This window comes from Macrobrachium rosenbergii, chromosome 25 (genome assembly GCF_040412425.1).
Source record: "Macrobrachium rosenbergii isolate ZJJX-2024 chromosome 25, ASM4041242v1, whole genome shotgun sequence".
Classification (NCBI taxonomy): Eukaryota; Metazoa; Arthropoda; class Malacostraca; order Decapoda; family Palaemonidae; genus Macrobrachium; species Macrobrachium rosenbergii.
In genome coordinates, this window is record NC_089765.1 from 29,774,896 (window position 1) to 29,789,409 (window position 14,514).

Sequence of the window (14,514 nt, forward strand, 5' to 3'; positions counted from 1 at the left end):
CTCGAATGAGAATCCTTTACTCTGAACCTGCCACCGTCGAGTCTTAATCGACTTATCCGTCCAAGCACTCCCATGCATTAATAATTAGGATACCATTATCCCTTTAATTAGTGGTATCATTTATTCATTGTATCTTTGCAGATAAGCTTGCGCTTATAGCTTTGCATCTTGTCTAGAATGATGTAGTGGTGTTTGTGGCTACTGTTTATGTGGCAAAATCTTTGTATATTAGCAATATAGTTTTTCATTAACTGATTTTATTTTGTCTTCCATTTCATAGATATGAATACTAAGGTTGCTATAATGGAAACCAACGCCCAGATATTCTTTTCATGTCTTGCTAATATTATCTTTTATTTTTTCATTTTAATTGTTACCTTATAGCTTGTCAACGAACATGTTTTCTTTAAAATACGCAATAATGTTCCAAGATGTAAGAAAATTAGTAGTGAAACAGAAAATTACACATTAAAACTTGTAAGCTAGTGTTTAAAGGATTTAGATAGAATCAGAATTTAATGAGAAATTGTTTACTTTTACGTTTATATGGTTTAGACTTGATTTTGGTACGAAACCTGTCGCCTCCGAATCTGATCGACTTCCCCGTCCAAGGACGCATTTTTAATGGTCGTGAATATCTACCCGGTTATTAAGTTTGCTGATTTTTTAGTTACTCGTTGGACGAGTCGGTATAGTTCTCGGATAGCACTCTGCTGGGCCCGCGTTCGAGTTTCCGGCCGGCCAGTGAATAATTAGAGGAATTTATTTCTTGTGATAGAAATTCACTTCTCGATATAATGTGGTTCGGATTCCATAATAAGCTGCAGTCCCTTTGCTAGGTAACCAATTGGTTCTTAGCCGTGTAAAATAAGTCTAATCCTTCGGGCCAGCCCTCTCTAGGAGAGCTGTTAATCAGCTCAGTGGTCAGGTTAATCTAAGGTATACCGTACTTAACTTTTGCTGATTTTATTTTTGTATCGAGGGATTAGGTCATTGTTCTACGAATTTTGCCTGATTTGACTGACTTGCGTACCGTGGGTGGTACTAAGAGAATTAATGCCATCCATTTAGAAACGGACTCCTTCTTCCACTTCGAAACAAATTGGATGAAAAATCTAAAAACTGGCCAAGCTAAACATCATGTTTCGCTTGCCTCTGAATGAGCGGTAATCTTAATTGGGCATTGTCAAGAGTACTGAGTGCCTGGGATGAGAGGCTGAGTTGTTTGTAAATGGTAGTCAAACCAGTGATTTAAGTTCAGAAATGATGACCACAAGGAGCTGCTTTTGCCTGTGTATTGTAGCATCAAATGCATGAAACATGTGTGGAGAGTCTTCATAGACACGGCAATCCCATGATGAAGTTGTGTGGTCTTGTAAACTCATGGTCCCAAGTGCAGCCATCATTAATGCATCCTCCAGGAAGTAAGTTTGTGGGAGAGATCGACGAATTATCAGGAATGACGACAAAGTTATGAAAACTGGTATAAGATTAGACGTTCAGTGGAGTGTGGTGGATTAGTAATGCATTGGGTGGGTTTGACAGTGACGTGAATTGAATTGTTAATGAGATTCTTTAGGATGTTAATGAACTGGAAGTTATTCACATAGATTTGATGGGTAATATTTTATGGAATAGCGAATCGTCAATGCAGACAACTGTGCATATTGTAAAAAAAAATTATATATCTTGCTTACATCAGGAATTTAGGGCATCACGTTTCTTAGAGTGACTGAACTTCATGCATGATAATTTTATGTTCACCATAACAGACTAACATAGTAGAAGAGGTAGTTAAGACTGGCCACTTCTTATACAATTCCTTATATCCTTACCAGTGTAGAATGCGCCACTCTAAGGTAACGATCAGAAAGGGTAAATGGGCTCGACCCTATTGAGAAGGAAAAGACAGAAAGACGGAAAAAGGCGTGAATAGGAAAGAAATTGCAGATGGAAATAAACTAGCGGAGGAGGAGGAGGAGGAGGAGGAGGAGGAGGAGGCTGGAGGTGGCAAAGGAGGTCCACCGAGGCACCGCGGTGTGTATGTATGTGTGTGCGTGTGTGCTTCGGGGAACAGTGAAAGTGGCGTCACATTGGTTGGTCTTCAGCAGGTAGGCAGTAGGTCTCTCGGCTAGTTGGTTAGTCGGGCTTTGGACACCGACCAAGCTGCACTCGGCATCCCTCGTGGCCGGTTGAGAGACCATAATAACCCCGTGCCCATACCCCACTACTGGAAGACCACCCTAGTGCCCTCCCCCGTCCCCTGTCTCCGTTTCCTTACATTCAGTATCTGTAATAAAACGTTCTTCATTTATTGAAATCAGATTTTGCAATATTTTCGGTTTCCAAATTATTTCAGCCTTCGAAGCTGTCAGACTACTATTCGAAAAGTGACAAAAGAAAAACACAACCAAAGAGAACACTGTATTCATCATGATGCACTGACACTTCTGAGCCTTTCCTTGATAGTTCTGTCGTTTTCCTCCAGTCACACTGGGAAAGGTAATTTCAATGCTCCAGTAGGAAATTATCTTTAGATCCTCGCGACCAGTTGCTGAGATATTTTTCGTTTCTTTATTTCTTTGCTTACGTCGCCCCTCCCCTTTCCTTCCTCTTGTTCCAGCTTCTTTTTTCCATCTCCTCCTTCGTCTCCCCCCCCCTCCCAGGTACTTCAAGGACGCCTTAGGGGGTGGAGCCGCCGATGTGAGGCTGCCGCCCTAGTGTATGTGGCACTGAGAAAGAGAGAGACCTCACTGCACTTTTCTTTCAGTCACTCCTTGACGCCTCCCGCCACAACACCTCCCGCTGTGTTACGCCTGGTCACTCCTTCCTGTTCATCCCCTCCTGCTGGTGCGGGCAGACGTTTCTCCGGCACCTAAGACTACTGCTGGGTGCCTGCTATCTACTGCTATTCGCTGTTGCTACTTGCTATGAAGTGCTGTTGTTGGACTAATTAAGCTGAGTGGTGGCAATTAAGCGGCCCTTTTCTTTCTGTTACGACGAAGTGAAGGAACTTCTCCACAGACTTCTTTTTCTCTCAGGATTTAAACAAGTGTTTGAAAGTGATCCGTCCAACGTTATGTCTGCGTGAACTTAATCAGAAAATTTCCATATACAAATCCGGTATCATGTCTCTCCACTTGGATATGAAAATCTCTTGACAATTTACCCTTTATGGTGCTTGGATATAAATGGATCTGCTTGTGAGGAATCTCTGAAATACTAAAAGAAACTGGTTTTCAAACTAAATACTGAGAAAGAAAATCTTCAAAAAACTGACTTAGCCCCGAATGTTCTTATCGTGCGACCTGGCTGGAAAAGAAAAAGGCAGGGGAGGATTGCGTTGTGTGGGTGCCAGTGATTGTGTATGTGTCTGTCCCGTTCGTGTTTGTGTCTAAATCGATCTGAAAAGTGTACGTAAGTGTACAAGAACACATTAACGATGCATATGAGAACAGTGTTCACAGTGGTGCTGTTGGGAGCCAACTTTCGGTATTCGACCTCGTCCTCATCCACGCCAGACGAGGGAGACTCGAGCCCGTTGCCCGAGAAGATCTCGGAAGACGCCCTTCCTTCCGAGGCAGAGGATGTTCTCTCCAGAGTGGCGAGGCAGTCTGAAAGGTCAGTCTATCTCTAATAAGAAAGAAGTGAGACTTGGCAGTAATGATAGTAATAATAATGTCTTGAAGAAAACGTTACGTGTATCTGAATGAGAAATGGATGAACAAGGATTTGCTAAATATGCATGGTTATCCTAAGACCGCTCATATCCATATTACCATAAGGACCCAGTGTAGGAAAACCTCAGTGATATATAGTAGGTTTATGTTATATGTTGGTCCTCAGAAGTTTTTACACTTTTTATGTCCTCAGAAGTTTTTACACTTTTTATGAAGTTCAAGAGGCTTTTCGTTCAAAGGACGAAATCTGAGAATAAGTAGATAAAATACATTTTCAAGGCACCATGGATTTAATTACTCTTATTATGCGAAGACGATGATTATTAATCGATTAGTAACCGTTATGAGCTCTCTCTCTCTTAAAAAGAAAAAAAAAGGAGCATTAGTATGCAGTTCATGGCATCAATGTCGTCTCATGTACAATTCTTTGAGTTACCCTTAGCGACTCCGGTGATTCATAAGTCCATTATCACGCTAATGTAGGTAACTACTTGAATCTGTTGTGGTCATTAGCATCAGTTAATGGCTGATAGATTGAAATGTCTTCCCGCGTGCGGCCTGTCTGGCTCTGGCATCTATATTTGTGAAGAGAAAGGGAATACTTTTAGTATCATGCATGAAGCATTCATTAACATGCATCATATTTGTTGTCAACTGACGTTATAGGCTTGGTAATTCATTTATTCGGAATAGTCGGCTTTATTATTATAGACTAACCCAAAGTTTCGACTGCTGTCGGTAGCAATTTCTTCTTTTTCATTGTTTTTAGTAGTCATAGCATCAGGTAAACCTAGAGATAACGCTTGCGTGAAAACACACACACACTATATATACACAGTATATATATATATATATATATATATATATTTATTTTATATTTATTTATATATATATATATATATATATATATATATATATATATATATATATATATATATATATATATATACTGTATGATGGTGCAGCCTGCACCCTAAATTTCGTTATTGGTGTGGAAGCTATTTTGGTGACTTTAGATGGCTTAATTACTTTTTAAAAATCTCTCTCTCTCTCTCTCTCTCTCTCTCTCTCTCTCTCTCTCTCTCTCTCTCTCTCTCTCTCTCTCTCTCTCTCTCAAAGGTTGGTATCTGTATATCATTATTTTCAGAGAACTTAAGTTTTGGTATTTTTCCAACGAAGAATAACTTTTCGTGTTCTCCTCCCCTTGCAGCTGTACGCCTGTAATGTACTTTAGTTTATCGTAAATTCTATAAGAATATCTTAAGGGAGTTTCTTCATTTATCTTCTATGATTTTCGGTTTATTTTGTTTCCAGGGACTCAAGGAAGACAGAGAAAAGACTCTGATTAGCAATTTTCATGTAACTTGCGAATAGGATAATCATCTTTGTTGTTTGAATTCCGAAATTTTTTTTACATTCAATAAAGTAATGATTTCTCTTCAGTTAAAAAAAATGTAAAAGAAAAACGAAGAAGGAAGTAATGAAAATGTGAAGACGCTGAATCCGTCACGGAATTCTGAATGGGAATTTAGGTAAAATGTGGATCATTATTTTCGGTACTTTGCCATCTTTGGAGTGTTGCGGGATGTTAAAACTCGCTAATTTTATTTTTCCATTTTTTTTTAAAGTCACCAGTTTTGCAGCGGACACTTGGACCACAGAACAAAGCATAATTTCATTTTCATTCGAAGTTATGCAGTTTTTTAAATGAAACGATAATCTCCGTGTCATTAAAATTGCCTAAATGGCCATTAGATTTTATGGACATTAGCTGTGACTGAGAGCGCTTCGGTGAAGAGAGAAAGTTCAATAGCATTTTAGAGTTGAGTGGATTTTCGAATTTTATGATTATGGGCTGCAGTTGCGGTGCCATCCGAGTATTTTTCAAAATGTAAGACAACTTTTGTAACGCCTCCGCATTAAAGATCATTTGATTCTAAAACATCTCATTATTTTAGCAAAATGATGTTCTGAATCTGTACTAAACCATTTCGGGTCAAACGTGAATGATTCTGTTACACCGGATTATGGAATTCCGTTTTTTTTCTCTTTGTTGTAAATTTCTAGTGTTTGGATTTTCTGTATCTGTCCACGAATAAAAGTAGTTTATGCCTTTCAGGTATCTTGAGATTAGCTTAAGTATTCCGCTCTTGTGGATGACCATCATGGATGAGAAATAACTTAGTAGAAAACTCATACAGTTGTATAGGAGGAAAGCAGGTAATTTCCAAACAAATGAATGTTTACTGTAATCGAATGGAAGAACTAATCGTCAAAGCAAAAACCATTGCGAAAAAGTGTATGGGTATTTAGCGATTTGTATAAAATGTGAAGCCTATTTCCACAACGAATGTAAGGGGTACAAACGTGTTGTAAATGTAATTAAATGGGCTTTTGTTGTGGACAAAGACTGATTGATTTTACTGTTATTTAGAAGTCACACAGCGTTGAAGTCTAGATGAAGGTCAGGTAGCCGGAAAAGAAAGCGGTTTGCTTTTATTGCTTTGCGAAATGCATCCCATGCATTGAAATTCGTTAGTGCTTGAGAAGGAGAGTGTTTATGTTGACCTTATTATTATAAGTTATAATTTGTTATGCTATCGAAAGTTTTTTGTATATTCCAGTCTTACATAACTGTGTATTACCTCTACGCTTGTTAATTTTTGTGCCTCGTTGACTATTTTGAGCGACTCAGACTACGCCGTCATATTAGGGTGTTCTTAGCGTTAAATCTTATGTGTATTCCGTGTAGTAGTTAAGTATAAACTCTCTCTCTCTCTCTCTCTCTCTCTCTCTCTCTCTCTCTCTCTCTCTCTGACACACACACAGGATTCAACAGTAATGAGACAGGTGTTTGCTTTCAGTGTTTCTTCGTAGGAAAATTCAAAATCTTTTAATTGTGCTGTTTATTCAGTTTGCATACGAATCTGTTTAGTACAGAAGTTCTCTTGTAAATTATGTTTAATATAACTTTTATGGCAGTCTTAGTCTTGGGAAGCACTGAAATAAATTACTTTTAAAATGGACTTTCATTTGGCATGTGGTTTAAGTTCTCGTAATCTTTTCTCTACAAATTATTCTTTTCTCTCCTTTCCAGATAATAGACTTAGATATGTTTTATATATATATATATATATATATATATATATATATATATATATATATATATATATATATATATATATATATATATATATATATATATATAATATATATATATATATGTATGTATGTATGTATATATATGCACGAGGTCAAATGTGTTTCTGCTTGTTCAGTTATTGATGCATATCTCTCTCTCTCTCTCTCTCTCTCTCTCTCTCTCTCTCTCTCATAGATGTGCAGATAAGTTTAATGTTAGTGGCATGTGAATACTCTTTCGACCTGACGTTGCCTTCCCTGTAGAATATTTGTTCTTTATTCACTTTCATTTCTCTTGAGTCTTTTCCGCTCACCATATCAGTTCATTGCCTTAGCTAAGAGAGAGAGAGAGAGAGAGAGAGAGAGAGAGAGAGAGAGAGAGAGAGATGAACGCTTGTGTTGTGTAAGTGAGAAAGCGAAAGATTAGTCATAACGCCATTTTTAATCGTCGATCTTTGTTAATGTCATTGGTAAAGCAACGACCCCGTCTTTAGCCTGGTCCGTGCTGAGACCTGGCATGGGCTATTAAGCAAGAAAATAGTGACCATCTGTTTGAAAGGTGCCGAGGCTACTAGGCCCCAGCTACCTGGCTTGCAGGTACATCATCGGACTGGTATAGCCAAAAATGTACAAGGGACTTCGGGCTGTGAAGTGATAACAGAGTAGTTTTATGACTAAGGGATGTTGGTTAGTGATCAATGGCCATTGAATAAGGCTTCGGGTAGTTGAAATATAAGAGAGAGAGAGAGAGATTGGGGGGGAGTAAGGGAGGGAGGTCAGTAGGAGTCTCCTGGAGGTATTGTAACGTGCAAGAAATGTCGTAGGATACTAGATCCTGTCAAGATGCGATTGACAAACACAGCCCCAATCGCTCTGCCTTTCATTCATTCTCGTTATGGTTGCGAGGATGTTTAGTATTTGTATTTCCCATTTAGACGTTTGCTCTTTCCTGTCCGCAGTTATGATGTCGTGTCAAGTAGTAAGAATCTCTCTCTCTCTCTCTCTCTCTCTCTCTCTCTGTGTGTGAGGAGGTGAGTCTAATAATCTCAATGTCAGACAACTGTAGTAGACGGTAAGTAAAAAAGCTCGGTGTGAGAGGAGTCCTATAATACTACTTTCGATGTATTGACTAAGACCCAGTCCCTCCCAGCACCCCCTCCCTCCTCTCAAGACTTGTACTATCACCCCCTTGCACCCCTCCGCCGCAGTCTCTCTCTCTCTCTCTCTCTCTCTCTCTCTCTCTCTCTCTCTCTCTTGGCACATCATCTGGAGCTGTTCCAGACGAGACCCTGATGATACTGGTGATCTTTTCTCATTATCATCTCCGCGATCGTCGTAGACACCGTCCTTATCATCAGTCTTGTTCTTTTGCCATTGTTGGTCGATTCTGTTCGAGTGGCGGGAGTGAGTGTATTCAGTCTGGTTATAGCAAAGTAAATTCCATGTTCGTACCAAGTCGTGTTTAGTTATAAGTACTGTAAACTTCTTGCCAGCCTTTCTCTTTTTTGTATGCATATGTTTGTATACTGTGCAGTATACAGAATATTTTTATTTTAAGAAAGGAAAAGGAGAGGGGGCGTGCAGGCTTGTGCAGTTGTTAATGGAGCTTAATAGACGATGTATCATCTGGTGCCGATTTAATGAAAGTTATATATTATACAAATATTAAAAATGATTTTGTTCTTTTAAAACGTCTCTGGAACCATTATTAGCCAGCCATGACGAATTGTACAAACCAGCTCTGTTCTTTATTCAGTTCACCGGCGGAGTCATTTGATTTGTAACTGTATTTATTATTTATGCCGTATCTTAGACTTGTAACAATTTCGTTATTAATGAGAAATTATCTATGTATATATCCATGTAGTTATGTATGTATGTCTATATATATATATATATATATATATATATATATATATATATATATATATATATATATGTATACATCATATATATGTGTGTGTTCATGTGTATGTCTGTATATATATATATATATATATATATATATATATATATATATATATATATATATATATATATATATATATATACATCATATATATGTGTGTGTTCATGTGTGCTTGTGTGAGAGAGAGAGAGAGAGAGAGAGAGAGAGAGAGAAGAGAGAGAAACGAATGTAACAGAATGAGAGTAGCTTGTCGTCAAGAGAGAAGTGTTAGCCAGTTTGCACATTTGGTAATGTCAGGTGAAGGTTGATCACTGGAAATCTCTGGAAGCACAGAAGGTCAGGATTCCATAGCGGACTCGGGAAGGTTGAACTTAGAAGTTTGGCTAAAAACTATTTGCTCTGCACGACTGAATAAAATAACGGTAGTAGAAGATTTTACGAGTGGTCTATTCTTATACAGTCCTAGATGTATATGCATATATTCATATTTCTGTATTATTCTGCGTAATTTCAGTTCCGTGGTGATCTGAGTTGTTTTTTGTAACACTTTGGTGCTATTACAGTATTAACCTGACACCTCTGTTAAAACAGTAAGTCCCGTATAATATACCATTGGTAAACGAATGAGAACTGATATTTGATTCCAAGAAGTTAGATGAAGAAGCCTAAAAAGAGAAATGGTTGGTCCAATTTTTAAAATTTTACATAATTTTCGTACGACGATTATATATTTGGGTATTCATATTTTACCAGATGATTGTACAGTCTCAGGGTGATCAGTGCGATTTAGGATACAATAATCGTGAAATTTGATAGAAGCGAAAACTGTAAAAGAAATTGATAAAGAAAGAGTAAGGTAATGAAGGTAAAATCTTGTTTGAAATTCAAATAATGATAAATTCCGAATAACTTGAGATGTTAAAGTCACTACTACTTGGACTTTTATGGAGACTATACATGAAGGGGGTTGGGTTAACTGCACCCGTTTGGGTCGGGCTAGTTTAGGGTGATGCCGCATCTGGTGTGAGTTTTGGGGGTCGGGGTTCGGTCGAACGGTAGGTAACTTTGCTTGGGTTAGGTTAGATTAGGCTAGGAGGTTAGGTTAGGTTATGAGATTCGAGGGCAATACTCTTGTGTTAACCCCTACCCCTTCCCACCTTTTAAATGCATGCCCTCCCATAATGGGAAATGGAGATGTTGACCTTTATAAAAAAGATACTTAAGCCGATGTCTTTGGCGCTTTTGCAAGTGAACATGCAAATTGTTTGTCAGATCATTATTGTGAGATGCAAGCATTCACCATCTTCCATATGAGGACGGTCTTCAGCAGTAAATGAAAGACCTCAGACATGTCAGCTGGATTGACACCAGGAGACCAAGAATGCTATACCCGAGGTATGGCATAATGACTTGATGACTTAAATCTGAGCAGTGCTGCATTTCCGTCCACATGCAGGCGTCGGTATACGCATGTATTTTGTCTTACAGTTTTCAAAAAATGTTACATAGGTAATGTTTATTTATGTTAGTATATGGGAAAATACAAAATGATTTTATACGGAGAGAAGTGAAGTGATTATTAATTTACTCCCGTTAATAAGTTTAAAAATAAAAGATGAACCTTGAACAGTTCTTCTTCCTGGAAATAGACTAATCTACGTAACAGTCAGCGGCAAGAGTTGGCAAAGAAGGTAGCTGGGCAGGCAGTGATAGGTAATCAAATTAATGGTGAGGGCACCCTTGTATGTTAGGAACATGATTGTGAAAGGGCGCCATGCTTACAAGCGAAGTGCAGAAATACTGATAACTAAAAAATATTTGTTGCTTTTATGAAAATTACAGTCTTTTCCTCTGTCAGTCTGAAATAACGTGACTCATTCTTTTGCTGTTTTGCATGTTCCTTTCTTACTGTAATCTCTCTCTCTCTCTCTCTCTCTCTCTCTCTCTCTCTCTCTCTCCTTCTTCCATCTTCATCTGAGCTGTATCCTGCGTCATCTCAACCCATAAAGCTCCCATTTAAGGAGGGTGTCACTTCTCTATCCGAGACTCCATCTCAGCATCCATCTCGGAGCTTGGGATGCATCCCATCTGCGAATCGTGGGAAAAAATGCTATGGAAAGATGTTGGCTGATAGACCAAATAGGTTGTGTACTCTCTCTCTCTCTCTCTCTCTCTCTCTCTCTCTCTCTCTCTCTCTCTCTCTCTCATGGTACTTAAGGCTTTCTCTTACTTAAGCTTTTCTGTGCTGTTTAACTACACACATACAGCAACACACACATATATGTAGAGAGAGAGAGAGAGATATGTATATATATATAAACATAAACATACATAAATACTTACAATTGCATGTATGTGTATATATACTAAAATATGTAAGCATTTTGTTTCTGAAGACATTAAGCATATGATGGCAAATAGATTAGCTGATTCACTGTTACTATGTAAGCAAACTTTTATTTGTGTTAAAGCGGTCCGGATATGGCGATTGCGTACCTACATTTTCCTAAATAAGAGAGAATCAAGGACTTCAGAGGACAAACAAAGGGAGGGAATTCTTGTTCTGAATGACTGGAAGCGAAGACAAAATTCCAGAAGATGTGACTCAGTAAATTGCATCGCGGAAAAATGTTGCCTTGCCTTTTATATACATAAAAAAAAGTCAACACTTTTCCAGTCACTTCTGTAATAAAACCCAGTGAAAGTTTCATTGGGCATTCAATCATTTGCTCTTGGTTTTTCCCGTGCATGCGTGAATGTGTCCCCTCTAGAAAGCTGCCGTGGCTGCGATACTCAGTTACCCTGATCCTGCCTATATTCCATTGTGTGGTCGCATATTTCTTGCTCTATCCTGGCATGAGCAGAATCTCGATGATAGAGCAGTGACCTACTTTGGCCGCTGGCTCGATACGGGACCAAGGTCAGTTTCAGATGACCCAACTGAAAGGGGCGTTTGATCGGACAAAAGTCATCGTCAGTTCTCTGGCCTACCAAGTCTGAGGACACAGGTTCGAATTCTGGGCATGGGTGACTGGATGGTTGCACGCCTTTATTAGAAATCCACTGTGCCCCTGCTGACCTTGCTAGTTAATTGATTACCTGTAATTTTGTCGACTGAGGTAGTCCTACATCTTTTGAAGCCAGTTCCTGTAGGGAAGGCGTATAGTGATATATATATATATATATATATATATATATATATATATATATATATATATATATATATATATATATATATATATATATATATATATATATATATATGTTTTTGTGTGTGTGTGTATGAGATTTTGTCAAAAGTTTAATATATCAATTTATTTTTGTCGAATGCATCATAAAGATTTTTATATTCTGAAATTTCTGGTATTTTAGGGATGCTGTACAGTATTTTAAGTAAAGATTTTCTATTTATATGGATGTTTTTGATGCTTATGTTTTGAAGGCTTGGAGAGTGATAAACATTGCTAAGAGAAAGTTTGTTTAATGATGGTAAGTTATGGCATTTGGTCGGTGTTGATATGCGTGGGTGTAGGAATAAAAAGAATTAAGAAAATACCGTGAGTGAGAAGAAACAAGTAAAAAATGCACCAAAGTTCCTTCGGAGCAATCGAGTTTTCTGTATGAGCCGCGGTCCATGAAACTTTTAGCCACGGCCCATTGGTGGCCTGTCGTACAGCGTTGATAAAAACTACTGAGGCTAGAGGGCTACAATTCGGTATGTTTGATGATTGAAGGGTGGATGATGAACCTACCAATTTGCAGCCCTCTAGCCTCAGTAATTTTTAAGACAGGAGGGCGGACAGAAAAAGTGCGGACGGACAGACAAATAGCCGTCTCAGTAGTTTTCTTTCACAGAAAACTAAAACTCAAGTTTCGTGGAATGACTAAAATGTTCCCCTCTTTTTCTTTCTCTTGGAATGTGATTGTCATTTCAGAAGGCTTCAATTACTAGATGTTCATTAGTATCTTCAGGAAGGTAGTGCTATTGCACTTAAATAACAAGTTTCGAATTTAGATTAAGGAAATGAATATGGCAGAGGGTTGGAATTATCTTCAGGAAATTGTCCTATGATAAGATAAAGATAATTGTCTGCCTGACTTTCACTAACTAATTGTGATCACCTTCCTGTAACTTCAGTATATTGGCACCTCTATCTCTTCCTGTTTTGGTTCGCAGCTATTACGCATATATTACGCCGGATTTGCATGTTGTTAAGATGGTTTTCCTCTTTTTATCAAGATTTACTTTCACTCTTTGCTACATTTCAGACTATTTTGAAATGCTCTCTCTCTCTCTCTCTCTCTCTCTCTCTCTCTCTCTCTCTCTCTCTCTCTCTCTCTCTCTCTCTCTATAACACACACGCACACGTAGCCAGTCGCATATATTTTTAAAGCAGTGTCCGTATATCGAAACTTCTGCATGAAGTCGCTCCTTTTAACCGGATGATTGGAAGCATAGTCATTGACTGGCGAAAAATAGCCAAACGCGACCTCAAGCCTGTCACTTTTTCTTTGACCACATCTGCGACAACTTTTTTGTATCTCTCTCTCTCTCTCTCTCTCTCTCTCTCTCTCTCTCTCTCTCTCTCTCTCTCTCTCTCTCAAAAGTATCGGGTGATTGTTTCTCCTATTCAGTATCGTTATGAGTCGCTTTCTCTTTTATTAGAACTTTTTTTTTTCTTTTTTGTTTCCCAACGTGGGTCATATCACTCCTCGGTTTGTGTTTCATCGCATCGTGTAGATATGACTTGGGTTTCCCCGTGGACCGAACAAGACGGGAACAGCTCTTTATGTAAGAGCTGACTTACAAGAGCCACCTCTCTCTCTCTCTCTCTCTCTCTCTCTCTCTCTCTCTCTCTCTCTCTCTCTCTCTCTCTCCAGTTTCCTTAATCCGAAGGGTTTTGGGTCGCTCAGTGGTCATGGATTCTAACCAGCATATTGATACGAGCGTTTGTATGCCCTCATAAGCACGCCAAAGGACTGTATGTGTATTTGTGAATGATATGGGGACGAAAGAGCAAAATCTTCTCATAGGAAGTGCCGGTTTTAGGCGTAATCTGATCGGGGGAAGTTTAGAGTTGACCGAGAGTGTCGGCACTGCGAAAGCGATCGTCTATTCCGATCACGTTCAAGCGAAGGGTAGGGGAGGAGCCTCTACGGGGATGAAGGGTCATGTCGGGGGAGGAAGGAGTTGCCGAATATCACCAATCAAAAGTACACGTTTCCAGCAATCTCGATGGAGTGAAAGAGCAACGAAAGCTCGTTCGCGTTGAGTTAGTTAACTCTCTATTTTGCGTTTTCGTTGTTCCTTCGTCTTTCGATAGGTGCTCTCTCTCTCTCTCTCTCTCTCTCTCTCTCTCTCTCTCTCTCTCTCTCTCTCACACACACACACACAAGTATAGCATATCTATATCTCATGGCGTTGCATCAGTGGAAGTATCTGTGGGATGACAATGCATAGTTTAGTAAAATTCAAATGGGATTCATTTTCTGATGATAGTGTTTGAGGCAGTTTCCGTTGTTACTTCACATCTCTCTCTCTCTCTCTCTCTCTCTCTCTCTCTCTCTCTCTCTCTCTCTCTCTCTCTCTCTCTCTGGGCTATAACCTGAGTTTCATCCGCAGAAGTATCGAAGGAACGACTTTGCCTTTGCAGTGTTGTAATTTTCAAGTTGAGCTGATTTTTTTACTAGAGAATGTTTCAGACGCAGATGAGAAAGCAAGTCAAGTTGATGCAGTAGATCAGCAGTTGTATAAGCGATAAGGCCAGCAGTCGGGTGTATTTT

General features: G+C 38.9%; 1 protein-coding gene across 3 annotated transcripts in view; it reads left to right on the plus strand.

The window, feature by feature from the left end:
* The first annotated feature begins 2,768 nt into the window (after positions 1-2,768).
* Positions 2,769-14,514, plus strand: part of LOC136852521 (angiopoietin-2) — a 272,843-nt gene continuing 261,097 nt past the window's right edge. For 2 of the 3 annotated variants that reach the window (XM_067127224.1, XM_067127223.1), the window contains exon 1: positions 3,314-3,621. In XM_067127224.1, coding sequence (XP_066983325.1) covers positions 3,443-3,621 — 179 coding nt within the window. In that variant the 5' untranslated portion in view covers positions 3,314-3,442. Of the gene's footprint in view, positions 3,622-14,514 lie in introns of all 3 variants that reach the window. The other variant, XR_010857174.1, reaches the window with a different exon arrangement.